At 35.5% G+C, this 26189-nt stretch overlaps 3 protein-coding genes and 1 long non-coding RNA gene across 6 annotated transcripts; 1 reads left to right on the top strand and 3 right to left on the bottom strand.

The window, feature by feature from the left end:
• Positions 1-324: 324 nt before the first annotated feature.
• LOC9320232 (epithiospecifier protein) lies at positions 325-16308 on the bottom strand. Of its 2 annotated transcripts, none has more exons than XM_021033101.1 (2): positions 16297-16308; positions 325-1486 (listed from the first exon to the last, which is right to left on the bottom strand). In XM_021033101.1, the coding sequence occupies exon 2, from the start codon at positions 1484-1486 to the stop codon at positions 497-499; it is 990 nt and encodes a 329-aa protein (XP_020888760.1). In that variant the 5' UTR covers positions 16297-16308; the 3' UTR covers positions 325-496. The 2 variants fall into 2 exon arrangements, with proteins under 2 accessions (XP_020888760.1, XP_002884166.1); XM_002884120.2 differs by lacking the exon at positions 16297-16308 and adding an exon at positions 1794-1920.
• On the top strand, positions 7471-8463 carry LOC110230380. Of its 2 annotated transcripts, none has more exons than XR_002333485.1 (2): positions 7471-7565; positions 7807-8463. It is a non-coding gene; the product is annotated as an uncharacterized LOC110230380 (long non-coding RNA). The 2 variants fall into 2 exon arrangements; XR_002333484.1 differs by lacking the exon at positions 7471-7565 and adding an exon at positions 7581-7660.
• On the bottom strand, positions 10896-13875 carry LOC9322285 (wall-associated receptor kinase-like 10). Its single transcript, XM_021033099.1, has 3 exons — positions 12594-13875; positions 12374-12493; positions 10896-12272 (listed from the first exon to the last, which is right to left on the bottom strand). The coding sequence occupies exons 1-3, from the start codon at positions 13600-13602 to the stop codon at positions 11032-11034; spliced, it is 2370 nt and encodes a 789-aa protein (XP_020888758.1). The 5' UTR covers positions 13603-13875; the 3' UTR covers positions 10896-11031.
• Positions 16309-22843: 6535 nt separating the features above from the next.
• On the bottom strand, positions 22844-25690 carry LOC9320230 (wall-associated receptor kinase-like 10). Its single transcript, XM_021030384.1, has 3 exons — positions 24586-25690; positions 24366-24485; positions 22844-24264 (listed from the first exon to the last, which is right to left on the bottom strand). Exons 1-3 carry the CDS (start codon positions 25589-25591, stop codon positions 23024-23026), a joined length of 2367 nt encoding a protein of 788 aa, XP_020886043.1. The 5' UTR covers positions 25592-25690; the 3' UTR covers positions 22844-23023.
• Positions 25691-26189: the final 499 nt, after the last annotated feature.

Genomic DNA, 26189 nt, shown 5'->3' with positions numbered 1-26189 from the left:
CCTTAATATCATTTTAAGTATATGCCTTAAATATGGAGATGTGTGTTAGATTAAAAAAAAAAGATGTGTGTTGTATTGTTTACCTTGTCATGGACGTAACATATTGAAAATCAATCAACAGCTTTAACTAAAGATTAAAAACGTCATAAAACAGTACAAAATCGGTTTCTATGATTAGTGTCAGGAGGTTGCAGAAAAACGCATCCAACTCCTGTTTAATATTTCTTGAGTTGGAAATCACAATTGTTTTTTGACCATATTTTTTTTTGTCAACACTTATTTGTTCCTAAAATACATGTGATGTGATATACACATGTATCTCAATATTTTAATATCAAAACGCTTTTTTTAGTAATTATTTCAATGACAACAAACTTAAAACACAGTACTACAGATATAATTTGTAATAAAAGGGCCAACAATAAACTGGCACATTATTGGATGATAATACTTGACGAATGACGAGCCACACACACAAAACCAACATTGACACGCATTAAGCTGAATTGACCGCGTAGAAGTAGAGATCACCAGTTCGCTCGTTGGTCGGCAGCTTTCCATGCATGAGGAGGCCTTTCTTTCCATAGACGGTTGCAGTGGTGTAGGACGTCCAACCTAGTGGCATCGCTGGTTCACCTCCTTCTGCCAACTTATCCCACACCAGTGTTTCAGTGTCCAACACGTAACCCTCATTAGACAACGTCCCTGGAGCTAAATGTCCCTTTAGGTCTGGCCAAACCTCACCTCCAAATATTATTATATATTTTCCGACTACCGCATGCGCAAACACGCTCCTCGCAGAAGGTTTTGCTCCTGTTGTCTTTACTTGGGTCCATTTTCCGGAAGCCGGATCAAAGTATTGTATAGCATTAGACTCGTAGTCATTTTTTCCTCCGGGAATAATCGAAGTTGCGAACCCGTAAACCACCCAAATCTTCCCTTGCACCACAGCAAATCCTGCTCCTCCTCTTTTCTCGAAGTTTTCTCCAGGATCCGGTAGCTGAACCCATCCCCCATCAGCGATATTATAGGCCTCTATCGTTCTGAACCGCTTCGGGGTTGTCTGCAACCCGCCTTTGCTTACCCCACCAAAAACATATACGTGGTTTTCATCTGAAGTCATCGAATGGAAAGTACGAGCCTCCGGTCCTCCCTCCTCATCAAGCTTTGTCAAGAACGTCCACTCTTTTTGCACAGTGTCATACGAGTAAAAGTCGTTGAAAGCGCGCTTCGCATCACGGCCTCCAAAGATATAGAGCTTAGTTCCTACGGCCACCATGCGGACACCTAAGCAGCTGATGCGAGGGGGGTCTCCATTAGCCGGAGCAATTGACCAAGTGTGAGTGTTGAAGTCAAAGACGTAAAGGTCTTTGTCGATGTGCATGTTTGGTATTAACTCGCCACCGAAACTGTAGAGCTTGTCTCCGACCATGGCTATGCCATGTGAACATCTTGGTCCTGGTCCTTTTCCACCTTTCTGCTCCATCTGTTTCGCCAATTCAAAATCAAAAGTAAATCACCACGATGATACATCTGTTTCTTTAATTTGCATAATTATCTTGATATTGCGTTATGGAACATATCATTCTCTTTGTTAACGAATTACGGAACATATTACTTCAAAGACTTCATATTTGTTGAAGAAGAATTCAACATATTAGTTTATCAACTTTATTCAACATTAGTTCATGAATTCTTTAACAAAAAAAAAAGTTGATGAATTATGGAACATATATTAATTATACTTCAAAAGTTTCATATTAAATAAATAGAATCATTAATTAATTAATTACCTTGATCCACTCGCCTTGCAAAGTCGGAGCCATAATTGCTGTATTCAATCTTTCTAGCAATATTACAAAGTAAAAATTACAAAAGTGTTGTAGAACTAATTATTTTATTGATCCTCAAGGGAATATATAGAAGTACATCGGAATACAATACATAATGAATAACTGATGGGCTTATTGGGTCCGGTTATAAGTCCAATATGATGTATTATAACACTCCCCCTTGGACAAAGTAACCGGTCCTGATGGTCAATCGGGATCTCGATAATGCGCTGGGGAATGTTGCCTCATTAAAACCTTACCAGAAAAACCCAGTGGGAAAAACCATGGTGAAGGAAAAAGAGTACAACACGCATTACTCCCCCTGATTAGAGCATCACTGTAGATCTCTAAGTTTACGCATTCCTATTTGTTGGATGAGCTTCCAGAGTGTTGAAGCGGGCAATGATTTGGTGAAAAGGTCGACGGAGTTCTCGCTTGATCGGACCTGTTGAACGCTGATCGTACCATCCTTCGGCCAATCCGAGGTTGAGAAGAATTTCGGTAGGATGTGCTTCGTCCGATCTCCTTTGATATAACCTTCCTTCAGTTGAGCGATACATGCCGCATTGTCTTCATACAACACCGTAGGCTCCTTGTCTTCGTCCATACCACAATCTGACCGGATGTGCTGAGTCATGGATCGTAGCCAAACACATTCTCTGCTGGCTTCGTGAATGGCCAAAAGTTCTGCATGGTTTGATGAAGTGGTAGTGATTGTCTGCTTCATCGATCTCCAAGAGATAGTTGTTCCTCCATGCGTGAACACATAACCAGTTTGAGACTTGGCAGTGTGCGGATCTGATAGATATCCTGCATCAGCAAAGCCAACTAGTCCATCCTTGTTGTGGTTAGTGTAAAACAGTCCTAAGTCTTTAGTACCTTGAAGGTATCTAAGGAGTGTTTGATACCGTTCCAGTGCCTCTGAGTTGGACATGAGCTAAAGCGAGCTAGGAGGTTTACGGCAAAGCAAATGTCTAGTCTAGTGTGACTAGCCAGGTACATTAACGCTCCTACAGCACTGAGGTATGGCTTTTCTGGACCGAGAATTTCTTCATCGTCCTTCTTGGGACCGAGTGGATCACTGTCCAATCCTAGGCTCCGAACAACCATTGGGCTGGTCAATGGGTGGGCCTGGTCCATGTTGAATCGCTTGAGTACTTTTTCAGTATAAGCCGCTTGATGCAAAAGGATTCCTCCTTTGACGTACTCAAGTTGTAAACCCAAACAGAATTTAGTTTTACCTAGGTCTTTCATTTCGAATTCTGCTTTCAAGCAGTCGACTGTTTGGGAGATTTCACCAGATGTTCCGAGGATATTTAGATCATCCACGTAAACTGCTATGATTATAAATCCTTTGTTTGAGTATTTCTTGATGAAAATGCATGGACTGATGGGATCGTTTTTGTAGCCTTCTCTGATGAGATATTCACTTAACCGGTTATACCACATACGTCCACTTTGTTTCAGTCCATACAAGGATTTGTTCAGCCTGATGCAGTACTGATCTCGAGATGCATGCTTATCTTTAAGCTCTATGCCATCTGGTAATCTCATGTATATTTCATTGTCCAGGGGCCCATAGAGATATGCGGTGACAACATCCATTAATCGCAAATCTAGATTTTCTCTTATGGCCAGACTTATGAGGAATCGAAAAGTAGTTGCATCCACCACCGGAGAATAAATCTCCTCATAATCGATTCCGGGTCTCCTCATAATCGATTCCGGATCAACTTCCCTTGGGAGCCAGCTGTGCACGTGAGGTGCTGAGGGAAGACTCGGTTTTCTCGAAGGGTGTGTCCTTGAGAACTTTGGAATAATTTACGCATCATGGTTGTACCGGAATGACCAAGCCGGTCGTGCCAAATAGTGTAGTCTTGGAACCGGGCTTTGAGAGCATTATTAGCCTCAATCATACTGACCTTAGCATAGTAAAGGCCAGTAGATAATGCGGGTATAGTCTCGAGGACTTGTTTATGGCCAAGTGTGATCTTAGTGATCAGTAGGGATTCTTTGTTCCCTTCACCCTGGGTTTCTATGTGGAAACCATTAAGTCTGATATCTTTAAAACTTAAAAGGTTTCTTTTTGAGCTGGGTGAGTATAATGCATCTGGAATGTCCATATGTGTGCCGTTTGATAACAACACATGGGCCTGGCCTTGGCCTTCTATTAAGTTCGAGATATCCGCTATTGTGCTAATATTCGCGGTTTGCATGATTTAATTTATGAAATAACTCTTGTCTTTGAGGATAGTGTGGCTGGATCCACTATCCACCACTATGATATCCATTTGATTGTACATATCTTCAATTAAACAAGAGGTATGATTTAAAATTGAATAAATCATAAAATTCATAAATTAATAAAATATCAAAATGTCTGAAAATAAATAGCAAATGAAAAATAAAACAAATCCCCAAAATACAAAAAAAAACAAAATCAAAATAAGCAAGTGTTCAGATGATAGAATCAATCGAGGAGATCTGAGATCTCGTAGTCCATGGGATCGGTCGGCTCGGTGGTGGTGTCGTCAGCATCAACTTGCTGGGCCATGTTAGCTTCAGCAGGTGCTTTCCCATGTTTCTGATACAAATCGAAATGAAACTTGGAAGTACGACAGTTCTTTGTCCAGTGATTGAACATTCCACATCTGGTGCAGGCAGACTGATTGGTTGGGTGGGCAGGGCGGTTTGGTTTAGAGATACCACGGCCCTTACCGGAACCATAACCGAGGTTATGTCGGTTGCCACGTCCATTTCCGCGTCCACGCTTTCCACGTCCATTCCCATGTCCACAGCTACGATATGAGGATCTGTCTCGCTGGACATTGTAGGATTCTTTGCGGGAATCTGGTACTGAAGCCGATCTCGGGGGCCTCTGGGCACTGTTCCTCATTAACAGCTCGTTGTTTTCCTCGGCCAAGAGCAAACAAGATAACAAATCTTCGTACAATGTATGTTTCATTGCACGAAATTGCTGCTGAAGCACAATGTTTTGGGTATGGAAGGTGGATAATGTTTTCTCGAGGAGATCATTATCAGACACCTCTTCACCACATAGTTTCATGATTGAAACTATCCGAAAGAGTTCGGAGTTGTAGTCATCCACAGATTTGTAATCTTGGAACCGGAGTTCCTTCCAGTCAAACTTGGCTTGTGGCAAGAGTACCGTTTTCTGGTGATCATACCGTTTTTTCAGGGCCACCCAAAGTTCGAGTGGGTTCTCAAGAGTGAGATATTGCTGTTTGAGGCTCGCGGCCAAATGATGGCGGATATGAAATATCGCCTAGGACCGGTCTTTATCAGATGCGGTGTTATCCGCTTTGATACACTCACCCAGTCCCTTTGAGTTGAGGAAAATCCTGGTGTCCAGGGCCCATTCGAGATAGTTTTCACCGGAGACCTTGAGGGCCTCGAACTCGACTTTCTGAATGTTTGACATCTGAAAACATGAAATTGATTTCATTAGGGGTTTGTTAAAATTAGAGGAAACTTTATATTTGAGGAAAGTTTCTAATTTGGGAAACTTTCTAAATGAGGAAAGTTTCTATTTCGGGAAACTTTCTATTTTTAGGAAAGTTTTCATTCCGGGTCATTTGCTATTTGAGGAAAGTTTCTAATTTGGGAAACTTTCTAAATGAGGAAAGTTTCTCTTTCGGAAAACTTTCTATTTTTAGGAAACTTTCTCGGGAATCGTAAATTTTAAGGATACGGTTTTTTTTTGGTTATACAGAACATAAGTTCGGTTTAATCGTTTAAAGTTGAACCAGAATATTAGATTCCGGTTTAGGGATATTTGGTTTTTTTTTTTTTTTGTTTAAATTTATGTTAACGGGGTTGAGATCCGGTTTATTAGTTAACCAAAAGTAAATTGATTTTGAGTCGGTTTAAATGATGAACCAAGTTAATATATGTTTTAATTGATAACCGGTTTAACCGATGAACCGAATTGATATTCGGGTTTAGGAGTTAACCGAGAATGATTTCCGGTTTAGGGGATACACGAAAATTGCGGTTTTGGACATAGAAGCGGTTGAGCCGCGATTTTACAAAAGTAAGTGGTTGAGCCACTAGGTTTAATCGGTTTTAGGGTTTATGTTTCGATGATGAGAACGATTTGAATTCGCGATTGTAGACATGCGGTTGAAAACGTTTGAAAAAACGCATTAGGGTTTTCGTTTCTCTTTGAGGAAAACGATTTGAATTTTGCGGTTTTCAAACGCAAAAACGTTTTTAGGGTTCATGCGATTTTAGGTTTTGATTTCTATCAATTTATGCATGCAATCAATCATAGAAATAATCAATCTAAACAACCTAAACAACCTCAATCAATCGATTTATATTTTAGGGATTTCGGATTTGATTTGATTTAGGTTTTAAGGTTTCAGCCATGGCTAAGTGTTTTCGAGTTTGAGAGTTAGGTTTAAGCAATAACTTTTCTAACAACTTAAACGAGTCAAGCAATCGAATCATACAAGCAAAAGCAACCACTTAATCAATCATTATCCGTTTTTAAGATTTCGCTTTGCATTAGGTTCAAGTTCGATTTTTTTTTTTGGTCTTTAAGCTTTTAAGGTTTCGTTTTTACCTTTCACCAATTGGGGTTGAACGGATTGAACCGGGAGCTTAAGACCTCGGTAACTCACGCTAGGATGAACAGTGCCGACAAACAGTACTGATGAACAGTGTCGATGAACAATACCGATGAACATTACCTAAAGAACAGTGTCGATGAACAATACCGATGAACAGTACCTAATGAACAGTGTTTTGCGACTTTTAGGATTAGGGTTGTTAAGAGCAAACTCGTGCTGATAATGTCTTGTAGAACTAATTATTTTATTGATTCTCAATAGAATATATAGAAGTACATCGGAATACAATACATAATGAATAACCCTGATGGGCTTATTGGGTCCGGTTATAAGTCCAATATGATGTATTATAACAAAAAGTCTGTTTTTTTTTTTGTATCTCTTCTTCTTTCATTTGCGTTCTATATTATATATACAAGAACGGACCTAGCAAGGCTACCTAAAATTCTGAAATTGTTTTATAATCCTTTAAGTTTTATTATATATTTTTTATTATTTTTTCTGTTTTGACCTTCTTAAAATTATAAATTTATGTTTAAACTCTTCAAATTTAATAATATTTTTATATTTCTTTATGTTTTGGTCCAATTCCTCACATATTTTTAGCCTTATTGTTTGCTTCACCTATAACTACTGAACCAAATTTATGTTTTTTTTTTTTAAGAAAAAAAAACAAAGATGTCTTTAGTTTTTCTTAGAAAAAAATTATTAATTATTTAAATTATATTTTGACCTCCCTAAAATTTATTCCTAGGTTGGCCACTGTATATATAGTTATGCTAAATAACTTATGAGAACTATCCAAATAACCAAATGAACTTAAAAACTACCCATTCATGTTTTCTAAAATCAAAAGGAAAAAAAACTTCAGATTCATCGATTTCATACAAGCGACGTGATCCTCGTTTAAGACCTAACGCAACGTCCAGGTTGTTATGCAATGACAATCACATGCATTCGAGGGTTTATCATATTTATAGCGATGGAATTTGCAATATAAATACCTTATACTTTAGATTTTGGCTAAAGAAAACACTTACAAAGTCAATTAAATAAACTGACTATTTAACAGGATACACAATGTCATTAAAATACGTAACTAATTTATCAACCTATTAATAAAAAAAATTAAGAAATTGTATGATCTATCATACTATTAATTCTTTTTTTTTTTTTTTGAAATTCCTACTCATTCATAACAATTGGGAAATTTATCCATATATGAATATATTGGTACGCAACTAAATAGTTAATTGTTGTTAGCTGGATTGCCATTAGAAATAGAGGAACTACTAAAACTGTGTACATGGTTGTATATATAGATATCTGGAGAGATTCTTGAGTCAGTCAGTTTATAGGATTAACTTGTGAGTTTGCAGATTCGTTTGGATATTAGTATAAATGGAGGAGTTGGGGGGTGACGCTGCTTCAGTGGCATTACATGTACAACAACGTGCGAATGAGGCATGGACTGGCGCATTTAAGGTTTCCGTCAACTCTCAATTCGGTTTCCGTCTGAAATTTTGTGCCATTCACATAGTTAACTCCTTCCGTAGATTTTTCCTCTTGTTCGATCGTCTCAACCTCTTCGGTAAAATGAACCGCTTTCTTACCCACAAGTAGACTGTGAACCAAATTGATCTTAGCATTAACCTCCGCAAATTGGTTGCATGTGATCGTGCCTGCTAGCTTCTTTCTATCGAATTCTGTGTTCTTCGTACCGTTTCTTAGAGTAAGTTCTCAATCAAAGCTATAAAATCTTCAGGGAAATGTGTGTTGAAGTTCTCGTTGCTTGCAGCATCTAGAGCAATTTGGTATCGCTTACAAGGTTCATATATGTTCTCACATGAGATTTATGTATCTCTTCATAAGTTAGTTTTCCTGGTTTTTATAATCTAATAGTTTTTTATAAGATTGGTTTCTTGTTTAACTTTTCTTTGTTTGTTTTGTTTTGTATGAGTATTCGTGATCTTTCTCTATGTGATGTTATCGTTTGTTTCGGTTATTCACTTATACGATATAATCCCTTTTATCTATCATTTGTTTCTTGTTTTTTTTGGTGGGCAACCGGGAGTAATCCTCCCGGGTTTTATTAATAAAGAAGAAACAATTACACCATCACTCGTCTAAGACGAGGAGGACCAAACATATTGTCTTGTATGAACTCATCAACAACCGATGGAACAGAATGAAAAGCATGAAAGCCTAAAGGCAAACTAAACGCATAGTTCGCTAACCCGTCGGCGAGACGGTTAGCCTCCCTATACACATGTGAGATTCGGACTATCCAGTCCTTCGAAAGAAAGCCGTAGCACAATCGTACTAGGAATGACAGCGGGTGCGAACCCCCTATCCCGGATTTCAGAAACTCTACCACCATTTCTGAATCAATCTCCAACTCCAGTCTTGTAATACCCCTCTCCCAAGCTATGAACAATCCATAATACACTCCCCAAAGTTCCGCAATAGGCGCCGAGCACCGCCCTATATTTAGTGCAAATCCACCACACCATTCGCCGGCTTCATTTCGTAGCACTCCCCCAGCCGCAGCCAAACCCGGGTTTCCCTGAGATGCCCCGTCAGTATTTAACTTGAACCAGCCCGACGGAGGTTTAGTCCATTTGATTTGTTTCTCAACTCGACCCGGCCTTTGTACCACTTCCATGCTTCTCCCTTGAACAGCCAATATCTCCGTGGTTAGTTCCTTGATAAACCGTACTCTATCCTTCCATAACCCGTTTTCTCCAAACACGTTACCACACCTCCATTTCCAGGCCCACCAAACTGCTACCGCAAACATTGTTGGCCATGACCCACACTCCTCATTACCTCCGCCATTCAAATTGTCATACATCCACTCAAGTAAGGATGTATTAAAAAAGTCCCGCCTCTTGTTTCTTGGTACAATACGAACCCAAATCCCCACCATTGCTTGGCAGTCACGAAGCACATGTATAATTGATTCAACTCCACTCTTACACACAGAGCAAATCTTGGTATCACACAAGTGTCTTCTGTATTGCTCCTTGTTTGTCATGATCACCTGCTGACCAACTAACCAAAGGAATACACGTACTCTCTCTGGAGCAATGACACCCCAGATTTTGTCATAAAACTTGGCCATATCTTGCTTTGGTGTGTCATCTCGAGTTAACAAACGATAAGCTGACCTTACTGTGAACTTACCATCTGCCGTCTCTCCCCAAGACAGCCTATCTTTGGCTCTTGTGACCGTGTCCAACACAACTGCTGCCATCTCCAGCCGCCGATTATGTGACACATAAGGCACAATCTTATTCAGATCCCAGCCAGACCCGTTTCTCCATAAATCCCTTGCTGTCCACGTCAAATACTCCACAGGTAATTCCGTTGTGATTGTATCCACCAGCGGCCTCGCCATCAACCATTTGTCTGTCCAGAATCTTATAGTCTGACCATCACCAACCACCCAACTGTGTCCCTTGTGCACCACTTCTCGAAGTCTAATTCCCACACTTCTCCATGTGGAAGACCAGTTACTCTTAACCTTAGTCCATGTGTGATCTTTTGTTTCCCCGACTTTATATTTACTCCTGACCACTCTCACCAAAAGACTAGACTTATCATTCAGAGTCCTCCATCCCAACTTAGCAACCAACGCTTTATTCATTTCACCAGCCGTGCGGATACCTAAACCACCCTCCCTTTTAGGTAACCATACGGTTTTCCATGACACCAAATGCAGCTTCCTCTCCGTCGGGCTGCTACCCCACAAGAAATCTCTCGAAATCTTATCCAACTTGTTTATAGTCGAAGCTGGGAGCTTAATAGTACTCATTGAGTGGACCGGTATCGAGGAAAGCACCGACTTTGTAAGAGTGATGCGACCTGCCAAACTCAACATACGGCCTTTCCAACCTGCTAGTCTAGAAGACATCCTTTCCAAAATACCACCAAATGTCTCTTTATTAATTCTTTTCTGAAGAATAGGCATCCCTAAATATCTTCCCAAATCTTTTGTCGACTTAATCCCACTCTCGCCACTAATCAAATTTCCCAAATCTCGAGACACATTCTCCGAGAAGAAAATTTTTGATTTCTCCAAGCTCACTTTTTGTCCCGACGCATTACAGAACCTCTCCAACACCCGCCGTATTACCCGGATTTGTCTAGGGGGGGTCATTTGTTTCTTGTTTGGCCAAAATAAGAAAATGCTTTAATAATTTGTCAGCATGTTGTTTATTTTATGTTTTGTTTTTTTACTTTTTTTAGTTTTGCTCTTTTAAAAGTTCGTCTCTTTAAAAGTTCGTCTCTTTTTACATAAATACACCAAATGTTTCCACGTATATCTAAAAACTCGTTGCTTTTAAACAAAACAACAAGACAACAAAACAAAAAGTCTTGACATTTAAACTAGTAAACATTTTCACATAGACAAACACATGAGATTATAAAGTGGACGCCGTAACCCAATTTAGCTAAATCAATCGATAGAAATCATGTTTAGATATCATACATTACATCTGCGACATGGCTTTCCTATTTTACCTTTAATAGAAATATCTTCTCACACACAAACCCAAAAATCGAATGTGAAACCAAACACATGAGATTATATTTGAGTATTATAGTGTCTGAAGAGGAAACAATGGTTCAACATCCGACCACAATGAAGATGATGCCGCATTGTTGCATTGATACGTTGGAGCAGTAACAGCCACATCGTTCCACGATTCTACCTCTATATTAACTTCCACGACTCCTTCCTCTCTTTCTTCCTCATTTTCGCTAACATACTCATCTGGCTGCATATCTCCAGAAGATGAACGAATCTTCTCTAACTCCATGGATACTTCTCTCATGCTTGGTCGCTTTCTTCCCTTCAGATTCAAACATTTCCTTGCAATTTTTGCAGCTGCAGTCACTTGATTCAACTTGCAGCCATCTCTAATTCGCGGGTCGATGATGTCAAAGAGTGTATTATGTTTCATTGCAAAAATGAAATAAGTTGCAAGTGTCCTGTTTTCTTGAGATCGCAGAAAAGAAATTGATTTTTCACCCGTAATGAGCTCCACGAGCACCACTCCAAAGCTATAGACATCACTTTTATCTGTGAATTGGCTCGACTGAAAGTACTCTGGATCCACATACCCCACCGTACCTGAAACTACTGTTGTCAAGTGGGTGTGATCCACCGTTACTGATCTTGAAGTTCCAAAATCAGATACTTTGGCTCGATATTTTTCATCCAGCATTATGTTTGTAGACTTGACGTCTCTGTGATAGATTGGAGAGGATGCAGCCGAGTGCAAGTAAGAAAGAGCTTCTGCAATATCTACAGCAATGCGGAGGCGCACTTCCCAAGTAGTCATCGTGTAATCCTCCAACTCATCATGAAGATGTTCAAAAAGGTTACCATTAGGAATAAACTCGTAGACAAGAACTGGGACATCTGTCTCAAGACAACAGCCCAAGAGTTTCACAATGTTTCTGTGGTTTATCTGCGAAAGAATGACAACCTCATTGATGAACTCTTCCAACTTATCTTCATCCACAACTTTGGACTTCTTCACTGCTACAATTCTACCATCGCCAAGCATTCCTTTGTACACAGTACCTTGACCACCCTGACCAAGTATTCTATTTAAGTTAAAGTTTTCAGTAGCTTTTTCCAACTCTCTCGAAGTGAACACTTTTGTCTTCTCGACGTTGCCTTCTGTTGCAGTCAATTGTTGTTGCAACAATAGACCCCCATTACGCTTGAAGAACTTCTTCTTTTGCTTTAACCTCTTTTGCTTTCTCATAAATTTGTATAACCAGTATATTCCAACAATAAAAATCAATGAGCCAAAACTCGAACCAAACCCTGCAAACCGACAAAAGAAAAATGAAAACCTACATACTTTTCTTACTTCTTGGATAGATAATACAGTAATATAAATGTCGAAAGAAATTTGCACGACATACCTATAGCGAGTGGCCGATGTTTTTTGTACTCACATTCATAGTGTCCCTGCAAATCGACACACGTCCCTCCCATACATTTGTAATTTCCATCATAGTCCTTTTCTAGACATTCATTAACATCTGCTTTTCAAAATATAAAGAAATTGTAGTCAAACGATGATCCTATATATATGTTTACTCTTATCACAGTTTTTATGAAACTATAAACACAATTTCTCACCTTTGCATCCGCCTCCTCCTTGAAGGTATGGGTTGCCTTGGTAACCGTCATTGCATGAGCATCTTGCATAGCTTAGATAAGCATTATAGTCGCAAAAACAACTTATTCCAAAAGTACTTTCATAAGCATTATAGCCTTCCCTTTTAAGCCTAGACATAGTTTCATAACTTTGGCATCCTAAAGAATCTACATACGAACGATTCGAAGTATGGATGAACCATCCTAGCTCAACGGTTGATGTTCCTTTAGCATGAAGTCGTTTCGGATCAGAACCATTTAAAAAAGAGTATTCCTCGTCTGTTAAGAAGGCAACTTTGCACCCTCCGGTTGTTGTGGTGCTATCAATTCTCACACCAACAATCTGTTGAATCTGAGTAGGCATGTTTGCCTCGCAGCATTGAAACCCATTGCATCCTTTTTGATTGAAGATTGTTTCATTGGTACGGGAGCAAAACTTATCACAACTGAGTTCTGCAAGATAATCTTTTGAGGCTGTACGGTTTGTTGCGCTGCAGCTAGACTTGCATCCCACCAAAATTGGTTCGACATTCGTCAATGATGCCATGTTGTTGCAACCGGACGCTATCAATATATTATTACGGCTAACGTAAAAAGGAGTACCGGTCAAATTCAAAAGTGACACATGCTCTTCTCCGTCGCTTGAGCACCCCTTTGAAGTTATTTTGTTTTTTATACGAACTGACCCCTCTTCCAAGCCAACATAATTACTTGAGGGTAACACTTGTGGAAAAGAGATATCCACAACTTCCTTGCCAATTGCGGAAAGAAAAGGGACCAACTTCCCTGGAATAGAGGAAGAATTAACACACTCAATTTCGTACGAGTGCTCAAGATAGCAACCCATTCCGATTCCAAATGGGTACGGGATCTTGATTCCTCCGCAGTTCCTAAGACAATAGCTGGAAACAGTGAGATCTGCAGAATCAAGGATCAATAAAAGTAGCAGAAAGAGGAGACTCAAAAGAGAACAACTAGTATTAGAGCTCATTTTATGATATGCTCAAGATTTTTTTCTTGGTAAAATGCATACGGGTATTGTAAGGTATGCCCTATTTTATAAGGAAAAGTTGCGTTTACTTGGAGACAGCAGCAAGTCTTTGTCTTTGAATTTTCTTTGTAAGGGAAAGTTGCGTTTACTTGGAAACAGCAGCAAGTCTTCATCTATGAATTTTCTTTTGTTCGTTATCTTACCACTTTCTCAATAATGAAAAAATAGAAAAAAATTGCTAGAGATCTTTAATTGAAAGATAATCGCATCTTTTCTAATTTAATATATTTAACTATATTTAACAGTAACATCTCACGTAATCTAACTGAAAATTAGTGCGTAAAAGAATTTTCAATTTTTTTATTTCACCTAGTTCCTACGAAAAAATATCATGATTGATCAAAAATTAATAAAGTCATTATTTTGAAAAAAAAAAAGTAGTAGAGCCACAAAGATATAAATACGATGGTTAAAATGAAGAAAGAATCTTACTTTTTCATTTGCATCAAAACTCTGTCCAAGTTCTGTTTCCAATTGAAAACCGTTCAGAATCAAAAATTAATTTAGAAGCATGTTGGAAACGCGACAGAGTCTAGCCTCGTAAATATAAATATATATGGTATTTTTGTAACTTAATAAAATGTAGTTAATTTAAGGAATATAAGTCAGTTATTTTTATTTCCAAATAACTAAAGGTAACCTAGAAAGCTAGAATTCAAGAAAAATACTAATTTTTGTTGTTTTTAAACATTTTTTATATGACTTTCATGTTTGGTACTTTATCACAGAGAAATAGACTACACTAAGCTTTTATTCCAAAAGTATCGTCACTATATTTGTTTTGTTCCAAAAAATACCACTACAAATCCTGTTAGTCCAAAAATACCACAAACACTAAAATTGATTTTCAAGGGTTTATAATTTAAAAAAGCTTTGTTTGGTTTTAGTATTTTGGTTTAGGGTTTAGGGTATAATTTACTTTTGAAAGTTTAAAGTTTAGTTTTAGTTTTGTGGTATTTTCGGAAAAAATATGTTTTAGTGATATTTTTGACATAAAAAAAACTAATAATGGTAAAACTCAATTAAGTGGTATTTTTAGAATTTTCCTGTGTTATCTACATTTTGTTAAAATATTATATATATATATATATATGTATGAATATATATTTCCAAAACATACCGTTTCATATATATATTTAAACCGCTTCTGAGTCTCCTAATGTTTTGTTTCCATGTACCGGTTTCCGTTTCCTTGGAAAATAGTTTGCGATCTAACTGAAATAAGTGCGTACAAGAAATTTCAAATTTTTTTATTTCAACTCATTATTATAAAAGATACCATGATTGAAAAAAATCAATAAAATATTTATTTGAGAAAAAGTAGTAGATCCACTAACAGATAATTAATTATGATGATGACTATTAAAAAAGATATAATTAACGCGGGCTATGCACGGTGAAATTTTTTTTTTATATCAAAAGTTATGAAATCTATACTATTAATTGGGAATCACTAAAAAATAAAAAACTTTTAAGTTGTAGAATATTACATAGAATGCCATTAAGATAATTGCATTCAAAAAGTTAACAAAAAAAAAATCGTAAAAAGTTACATAATAATTTGAAAGTAGTATATTCCATTGACACAATCAAAACTAATATTTCATATATATATATATATATATATTCGGAAATATAGGGGAATATTCTATATATATATTCGGAAATATAGGGGAATATTCTAATACAAAAATCAATTTAATTAACAAATTTTCCATAACTAAACGGATTAATAGTATAACTATTCTAAAACTACGTGAAATCTATAATTATGCCCATTAAATTAAGATAATTTTAAGATATTTGAATGTCTATTTTTTAAATAATATTATTGTATTAAAATGACTTTTTTAGTATGTTTTACGTTTTGTGCCATCACCAACAATTGTTTCTCAAATTAAATTCTATTTTCTTACAAAACACTTATAAATTAGAATTTGAATAGTATGGAAATAAATAAATAAAACATTTAAAATTTATATTATAAATACTTTAATTAAATGAAAATCTAAAATATTTTAGTTTGAGCAAATAAATAAAGTTTACTTTTGAAAGTTTAAAGTTTAATTTTAGTTTTGTGGTATTTTCGGAAAAAGTATGTTTTAGTGATATTTTTGACATAAAAAAACTAATAATGGTAAAACTCAATTAAGTGGTATTTTTAGAATTTTCCTTTGTTATCTACATTTTGTTAAAATATTATATATATATATATATATATATATATGAATATACATTTCCAAAACATACCGTTTCATATATATATTTAAACCGCTTCTGAGTCTCCTAATGTTTTGGTTCCACGTACCAGTTTCCGTTTCTTTGCAAAATAGTTTGCGATCTAACTGAAATAAGTGCGTACAAGAAATTTCAACTTTTTTATTTCAACTAATTATTACAAAAGATACCATGATTGAAAAAAATCAGTAAAATATTTATTTGAGAAAAAGTAGTAGATCCACTAAGAGAAAATTAATTATGATGATGACTATTAAAAAAGATATAATTAACGCGGGTTATGCACAGTGACATTTTTTTTTTTTTTGTCAAAAAAAGTTGATGAATTATGGAACATATATTAATTACTTCAAAACTTTCATATTAAATAAATAGAATCATTAATTAATTAACTACCTTGATCCACTCGCCTTGCAAAGTTGGAGCCATAATTGCTCTATTCAATCTTTCTAGCAATATTACAAAGTATAAATTACAAAAGTCCTTTTTTTTTTTTTTTTTTATCTCTTCTTCTTTCCTTTGCGTTCTATATATATACAAGGACGGACCTAGTAAGGCTTAAAGGGGGTCAGCTGACCCCCCTAAAATTCTGAAATTGTTTTATTGTCCTTTAAGTTTTATTATATTTTTATTATCTTTTCTGTTTTGACCTTCTTAAAATTATAAATTTATGTTTAAACTCTTAAAATTTAATAATATTTTTATATTTCTTTATGTTTTGGTCAAATTCCTCACATATTTTTAGAGTTTTTTTTAACCTAATTTATGTTTTTTTTTTATAAATTTTAAGTAATATGTTCATACATATATATAATATTTTAAAATTTATGTTTTGGTCAAAACATTAGGAGACTCAGAAGTGGTTTAAATATATATATATATGAAACGGTATGTTTTGGAAATGTATATTCATACATATATATATATATATATAATATTTTAACAAAATGTAGGAAAATTCTAAAAATACCACTTAATTGAGTTTTACCATTATTAGTTTTTTTATGTCAAAAATATCACTAAAACATACTTTTTCCGAAAATACTACAAAACTAAAACTAAACTTAAAACTTTCGAAAGTAAATTATACCCTAAACCCTAAAACCAAAATAGTAAAACCAAACAAAGCTTTTTTAAATTATAAACCCTTGAAAATCAATTTTAGTGTTTGTGGTATTTTTGGACTAAAAGGATTTGTAGTGGTATTTTTTGGAACAAAACAAATATAGTGACGATACTTTTGGAATAAAAGCTTAGTGTAGTCTATTTCTGTGTGATAAAATACCAAACATGAAAGTCATATAAAAAATGTTTAAAAACAACAAAAATTAGTATTTTTCTTGAATTCTGGCTTTCTAGGGTACCTTTAGTTATTTGGAAATAAAAATAACTGACTTATATTCCTTTAATTAACTACATTTTATTAAGTTACAAAAATACCATATATATTTATATTTACGAGGCTAGACTCTGTCGCGTTTCCAACGTGCTTCTAAATTAATTTTTGATTCTGAACGGTTTTCAATTGGGAAACAGAACTTGGACAGAGTTTTGATGCAAATGAAAAAGTAAGATTCTTTCTTTATTTTAACCAACGTATTTATAGCTTTGTGGCTCTACTACTTTTTTTTTTTTCAATATAATGACTTTATTAATTTTTGCTCAATCATGATATTTTTTTGTAGGAACTCGGTGAAATAAAAAAATTGAAAATTCTTTTACGCACTAATTTTCAGTTAGATTACGTGAGATGTTACTGTTAAATATAGTTAAATATATTAAATTAGAAAAGATGCGATTATCTTTCAATTAAAGATCTCTAGCAATTTTTTTCTATTTTTTCATTATTGAGAAAGTGGTAAGATAACGAACAAAAGAAAATTCATAGATGAAGACTTGCTGCTGTTTCCAAGTAAACGCAACTTTCCCTTACAAAGAAAATTCAAAGACAAAGACTTGCTGCTGTCTCCAAGTAAACGCAACTTTTCCTTATAAAATAGGGCATACCTTACAATACCCGTATGCATTTTACCAAAGAAAAATATCTTGAGCATATCATAAAATGAGTTCTAATACTAGTTGTTCTCTTTTGAGTCTCCTCTTTCTGCTACTTTTATTGATCCTTGATTCTGCAGATCTCACTGTTTCCAGCTATTGTCTTAGGAACTGCGGAGGAATCAAGATCCCGTACCCATTTGGAATCGGAATGGGTTGTTATCTTGAGCACTCGTACGAAATTGAGTGTGTTAATTCTTACGAGTGCTCAATTTCGTACGAGTGCTCAATTTCGTACAACTATTAATATCAAAAATTAAGAAATGTATGATCTATCATACTAATTGGGAAATTGTATGATCTATCATATACTAATTTATCAACCTCTTTGTTAACGAATTATTGAACATATTACTTCAAAGATTTCATATTTGTTGAAGAAGAATTCAACATATTAGTTTATCAACTTTATTTAACATTAGTTGATGAATTCTTAAAAAAAAAAAAAATAGTTGATGTATTATGGAATATATATTAATTACTTCAAAATTTTCATATTAAATAAATAAAATCATTAATTAATTAACTACCTTGATCCACTCGCCTTGCAAAGTTGGAGCCATAATTGCTGTATTCAATCTTTCTAGCAATATTACAAAGTATAAATTACAAAAGTCTTTTTTTTTTTGTATCTCTTCTTCTTTCCTTTGTGTTCTATATATACTCGGCACTACTGTTAGAAGCTCTAAAGACTTGTTACCAACATTACAAACAACCATAAAATCTTTTTCCGTATTTTGTTCGCACTCGCACGATATAAAAAATCTCTTTGAGACGAGAGAAAAAGAAGGAAAGTCAAAAACGATTGTCCTTTGTAATTCTGTTTGGGGACAATTGAGTTTAATCGTCCTTGACATAACTTCATATATTTAGATGTCGAAGAATGTCTTGGGATGCTCTCTGAAATAGTTTAACTAAGAAAGATAAATCCAACCCAGAGATTCACCAAGAACCTGAAGATTTACGATCACATTCTAGAAGGTAAGCATGAGGGAAAAACGACAATCTCAGAGAACAGAGACCGCAGTTCCACACACCCGCAAGGGTAACGATAAATTTCTTTGGCGTAACGCCTCTGGTTCTTTTACTCCATCTTTCTCTTCCAATGAAACTTGGGAGTAGATTCGGGTTCGCTCGCCACTTGTTCCTAGGGCAAAGGTGGTTTGGAACAAAGAGTGTGTGCCTCGGTTTTCTCTTATCGCATGGATGTCTTTGCTAGCCAGATTTCCTAAGAGGATGGGGTAGGCCTGGGCATAAAACCCGAAATCCGAAAACCGATCCGAAACCGATCCGAAAAATCCGGAACCGAACCCAAACCGAATAGTCACAAAATCCGAACGGATAATGAATTCTCCTATCCGAATTACCCGAACCGAACCCGATCCGAACCGAAAACCGAAAGGATATCCGAAAACCGGAAATAAAAATTATATATCCAAAAAAATTAGTTATATTTAGTTGTAATTTTATAGCAAATAACAAAAATATCCTAAATATCCTAGATTTGGGAAAAATTTTAGTTATATTTGTTAAAATTATACATATTTTTGCAAAATTTAACCAAATTTTAGTAAGATTAAACCAATTTTTTATTAAGATTGAACTATTTTTAAGTTTTTTTTCCCGAAAACCGATCCGAATCCGACACCTATCCGAACCGAAACCGAACCGATGACTCATAAAATCCGAACGGATAATAAATTCTCCTACCCAAATTATCCGAATCCGAATATATCCGAACCGAAACCGAACCGAAAAATCATAAAATCCGAACGGATAATAAACTCTCATACCCGAATTATCCGAATCCGAATATATCCGATCCGAATCCGATTTGAAATCCGAATGCCCAGACCTAGGATGGGGCATGAATATTCCCTCCTCTTGTGTTCTATGCTCTAACGGGGATGAGACGCATGCACATTTATTTTTTGATTGCTCCTTCTCTTCAGGAATTTGGGAGTTATTCGCTACAAAATTCTCACCAAATCTCCCCTTGGGGCTTTTTGCTGCCTCGGATTGGATCCTCCATCAGCCTCGCGACCTCAAGTCACCACCATCCTAAAGCTTCTTTTACAATCAGCGGTTTACCACGTTTGGAAGGAGCGCAACGCCAGGATCTTCACCTCCATCACGTCATCCACCGCAGCTCTCCGTTTGGCAATTGATCGGACTATAAGAAATCGTCTTTTGTCTTTTCCGTCGCCGGACTTGCGCTCCTCTTCTTCAGTTTTACTTCTCTTATATCACTTATCCCTTGTAATCTTGTCTGTTGGTTCCTGTGTTATTGGGTGTTTTATTTTGTTTTTTGTACATTAGATTGTAACAGTTCGTTTGGTATAAAATCTTAACATTAAAACCAAAAAAAAAAAGAAAAAAAAACGGTTGAAGTCTTGAAGTTGTTTATGATGATAGAGAGAAAAGAGATTGAAGAAGATATTTGTTATTGATTGATCTCTCCATATCTGGTTGAACTTTGGTTGAATTTTAAGTGATTCATATAAAGTTTTGAATTTTGGTTGAAGTTTTGGTTGAATTTTGATAGGTTGGGGCATACCACATATGAAAATGGTGGGATGAGGCTATGATGGAGGAATTAACCTAGTTGAAACTCGAGATGCATGATATTTCTACATTACATAAAATGTATTATCGATTTCCACGTCATCGATATACGGAAGGGCTATATTGTAGGTGACTTTTGAGATTGTGGTTTGACCTGCATTTATTTGACATGGAGGTTTGTCTTGCAAAAAAAATTACATGGAGGTTTTTTTTTGCAAAAATCCCTTATGTTTTTAAACGGAGTTATCGAGTGCCACGTCATTGCTACACGGGAGGACAGTATTGCCGGTGACTTTTAAGATTGTGGGGTTGACTTGCATAATTCGGATTTGGAAGGTAAATTTGCAAACGAAATTGACTTAGAGGGCTGTTTTGTAGAAAACCCAAATTATAAACTAGTAACCATTTTCACATAGACAAACACATGAGATTATAAAGTGGACGCCGTAACCCAATTTAGCTAAATCAATCGATAGAAAACATGTTTAGATATCAAAATTTAAAACACTAGAAACGAAAAATCGACCAGTTCTTACAAAGCAAGTATTAGTGCAATGATTACTAGAATTTAATTGAATGATGGCCGATTGTGAGTGATCTGAAGGGGATTTAGAGCATGTAATCTCTTAAAATCACTTGAAATCCTTTAGAATACTTTGAAATTGCGATGTATAGGGATTGATGAACTGTGATAACACAATTAATTTTGATAAATGTTTTAAATTCTTTAAAAAAAATAGCGGAATCATATCTCTATACTATTAAAAGAGAAGTACAAATACAAATGGGTCGGGTCAAAATCAGAAAATTGACCTAAAATTCTGAAATCGGATCTTTGATTTTTTTTTGGAATATGATTTCTAATTAATATTTAATGATGAAAAATCAAACTAAAATATTGAAATCAAATAAAATATGATTGTATTTATGGTAACTAATTATAAAAGCATATTCCGAACAATACTATACATTAATTACGTATAATATATTTGTTCATATATTTTTGGAACTAATTCCATAACAATCAACGTTTTGTCATTAATTTTGCTTATTTTAGCCAATTAGCATTAATTGAAAGATATCTTACTTGCTTCAAAAGATTTCTAGAAAATTTATCACAACTAACCCATCTATTTTATAAATTAAATAGATATTTTTATTTTGGTCGTGTAAATTAAATAGATATGAAATCCATGTAACTAATTTTAATTTAATTAAATTAAACGAAATTATGGTATTTTCATACTGATAGCTTACCAAAGAAGTTTAATTTTAAAATTATAAAGATTTCTTGAATATGATTTTTAGAATTATTCAACAAGATGATAAATATTTATTAAATTTTGCGAATCATGAAAAATAATAATTAATTTTTAATCGTTATATTTCACTTTTCAAAGTTTTAATCTCTCATCTAAGAAATAGGATATAGATTCTATAATTCCTATGTCCAAACTCTATTTTGTTGTATGACTAAATAATATTTCCACTAGAGCTGTCAAAGCGAGTTGATTCGTCCCGTTAAGCCCGTTTTGTGATAGGCAAAATATATTTTGACATATAGTTAGTTGGTCCACACGACCCGCAGATAGCATATATGAAACACAAATCCGTCCCGCGAATGTATGCTGATTTGCGGGGTTGTCCGTGGATTTTGTTTAAATAATTTTAAAGTAATGAAAATTTAAAATACTACAAAAATAAATAAATAAATAAAAATTAGAGGAAATAATTTTAGATCTCATTATATTTATAAATATTATAATTTCATTTATTAAAAGTTTTTAAATTACCAAATGTTGAATAAATTATACTTTTATCAATAAATACTAACATGCGGGCTGATCCGCCAACCCGCGGACGAAAACCGATTAAAACCAATGATCCACTGCGAATCAATCCGTGTGGCCCGTTTATTTACGGGTTTAATATATTTTCACAAATATGCCCCATAGTGAGATGATTTGGGCTCGACCCACGGTTTTGACTTATTTTTACTGCTCTAATTCCTATGAATCATCTAATTTTAGAATTCTAAAACATAAAATTCTATTTTTAATCATAATTAATATGATCGGTTTAATTATAAACAATTTAACATTTTTCTCTACAATTCGTTATTATGAATATTTATAAGTACACTACCCGATTCGTTCAACTTAAAACATGCACTATTAAAATCAACGTATGTAAACCAATATTCTCCCGCGGTGGACCGCGGGTCCGATCCTAGTATGTGTTTAAAACGTGAAAATAGTATGCCATTAATTACCAATATAAAGCTAATTGATGTTCAATACAATTAATCATAGTATCATACATTACCCTTGTTACCAAAAAAAATAATAATATCATACATTACATAAGGCAAGATATTTGCGACATGGCTTTCCTATTTTACCTTTCCCACCTACTTTAATAGAAATATCTTCTCACACAAACCCAAAAATCGAATGTGAAAACAAACACATGAGATTATTAAGTGGTACGTGAGATTTGAGTATCATAGGGTCTGAAGAGGAAACAATGGTTCAACATCTGACCACAATGAAGATGATGCCGCATTGTTGCATTGATACGTTGGAGCAGTAACAGCCACATTGTTCCATGATTCTACCTTTATATTAACTTCCACAACTCCTTCCTCTCTTTCTTCCTCATTTTCGCTAACATACTCATCTGGCTGCATATCTCCTGAAGACGAACGTATCTTCTCCAACTCCATGGATACTTCTCTCATGCTTGGTCGCTTTCTTCCCTTCAGATTTAAACATTTCCTTGCAATTTTTGCAGCTGCAGTCACTTGATTCAACTTGCAGCCATCTCTAATTCGCGGGTCGATGATGTCAAAGAGTGTATTATGTTTCATTGCAAAAATGAAATAAGTTGCAAGTGTCCTGTTTTCTTGAGATCGCAGAAAAGAAATTGATTTTTCACCCGTAATGAGCTCCACGAGCACCACTCCAAAGCTATAGACATCACTTTTATCTGTGAATTGGCTCGACTGAAAGTACTCTGGATCCACATACCCCACCGTACCTGAAACTACTGTTGTCAAGTGGGTGTGATCCACCGTTACTGATCTTGAAGTTCCAAAATCAGATACTTTGGCTCGATATTTTTCATCCAGCATTATGTTTGTAGACTTGACGTCTCTGTGATAGATTGGAGAGGATGCAGCCGAGTGCAAGTAAGAAAGAGCTTCTGCAATATCTACAGCAATGCGGAGGCGCACTTCCCAAGTAGTCATCGTGTAATCCTCCAACTCATCATGAAGATGTTCAAAAAGGTTACCATTAGGAATAAACTCGTAGACAAGAACTGGGACATCTGTCTCAAGACAACAGCCCAAGAGTTTCACAATGTTTCTGTGGTTTATCTGCGAAAGAATGACAACCTCATTGATGAACTCTTCCAACTTATCTTCATCCACAACTTTGGACTTCTTCACTGCTACAATTCTACCATCGCCAAGCATTCCTTTGTACACAGTACCTTGACCACCCTGACCAAGTATTCTATTTAAGTTAAAGTTTTCAGTAGCTTTTTCCAACTCTCTCGAAGTGAACACTTTTGTCTTCTCGACGTTGCCTTCTGTTGCAGTCAATTGTTGTTGCAACAATAGACCCCCATTACGCTTGAAGAACTTCTTCTTTTGCTTTAACCTCTTTTGCTTTCTCATAAATTTGTATAACCAGTATATTCCAACAATAAAAATCAATGAGCCAAAACTCGAACCAAACCCTGCAAACCGACAAAAGAAAAATGAAAACCTACATACTTTTCTTACTTCTTGGATAGATAATACAGTAATATAAATGTCGAAAGAAATTTGCACGACATACCTATAGCGAGTGGCCGATGTTTTTTGTACTCACATTCATAGTGTCCCTGCAAATCGACACACGTCCCTCCCATACATTTGTAATTTCCATCATAGTCCTTTTCTAGACATTCATTAACATCTGCTTTTCAAAATATAAAGAAATTGTAGTCAAACGATGATCCTATATATATGTTTACTCTTATCACAGTTTTTATGAAACTATAAACACAATTTCTCACCTTTGCATCCGCCTCCTCCTTGAAGGTATGGGTTGCCTTGGTAACCGTCATTGCATGAGCATCTTGCATAGCTTAGATAAGCATTATAGTCGCAAAAACAACTTATTCCAAAAGTACTTTCATAAGCATTATAGCCTTCCCTTTTAAGCCTAGACATAGTTTCATAACTTTGGCATCCTAAAGAATCTACATACGAACGATTCGAAGTATGGATGAACCATCCTAGCTCAACGGTTGATGTTCCTTTAGCATGAAGTCGTTTCGGATCAGAACCATTTAAAAAAGAGTATTCCTCGTCTGTTAAGAAGGCAACTTTGCACCCTCCGGTTGTTGTGGTGCTATCAATTCTCACACCAACAATCTGTTGAATCTGAGTAGGCATGTTTGCCTCGCAGCATTGAAACCCATTGCATCCTTTTTGATTGAAGATTGTTTCATTGGTACGGGAGCAAAACTTATCACAACTGAGTTCTGCAAGATAATCTTTTGAGGCTGTACGGTTTGTTGCGCTGCAGCTAGACTTGCATCCCACCATAATTGGTTCGACATTCGTCAATGATGCCATGTTGTTGCAACCGGACGCTATCAATATATTATTACGGCCAACGTAAAAAGGAGTACCGGTCAAATTCAAAAGTGACACATGCTCTTCTCCGTCGCTTGAGCACCCCTTTGAAGTTATTTTGTTTTTTATACGAACTGACCCATCTTCCAAGCCAACATAACTTGAGGTTATCACTTGTGGAGAAGAGATATTCACAACTTCCTTGCCAATTGCGGAAAGAAAAGGGACCAACTTCCCTGGAATAGAGGAAGAATTAACACACTCAATTTCGTACGAGTGCTCAAGATAGCAACCCATTCCGATTCCAAATGGGTACGGGATCTTGATTCCTCCGCAGTTCCTAAGACAATAGCTGGAAACAGTGAGATCTGCAGAATCAAGGATCAATAAAAGTAGCAGAAAGAGGAGACTCAAAAGAGAACAACTAGTATTAGAGCTCATTTTATGATATGCTCAAGATTTTTTTCTTTGGTAAAATGCATACGGGTATTGTAAGGTATGCCCTATTTTATAAGGAAAAGTTGCGTTCACTTGGAGACAGCAGCAAGTCTTTGTCTTTGAATTTTCTTTGTAAGGGAAAGTTGCGTTTACTTGGAAACAGCAGCAAGTCTTCATCTATGAATTTTCTTTTGTTCGTTATCTTACCACTTTCTCAATAATGAAAAAATAGAAAAAAATTGCTAGAGATCTTTAATTGAAAGATAATCGCATCTTTTCTAATTTAATATATTTAACTATATTTAACAGTAACATCTCACGTAATCTAACTGAAAATTAGTGCGTAAAAGAATTTTCAATTTTTTTATTTCACCTAGTTCCTACGAAAAAATATCATGATTGATCAAAAATTAATAAAGTCATTATTTTGAAAAAAAAAAAGTAGTAGAGCCACAAAGATATAAATACGATGGTTAAAATGAAGAAAGAATCTTACTTTTTCATTTGCATCAAAACTCTGTCCAAGTTCTGTTTCCAATTGAAAACCGTTCAGAATCAAAAATTAATTTAGAAGCACGTTGGAAACGCGACAGAGTCTAGC

Source organism: Arabidopsis lyrata, assembly GCF_000004255.2.
Source record: "Arabidopsis lyrata subsp. lyrata unplaced genomic scaffold ARALYscaffold_3, whole genome shotgun sequence".
In the NCBI taxonomy this organism is placed as follows: Eukaryota; Viridiplantae; Streptophyta; class Magnoliopsida; order Brassicales; family Brassicaceae; genus Arabidopsis; species Arabidopsis lyrata.
The sequence above is the reverse complement of the archived record's forward strand: the minus strand, read 5'-3'. Positions and strand labels throughout refer to the sequence as shown.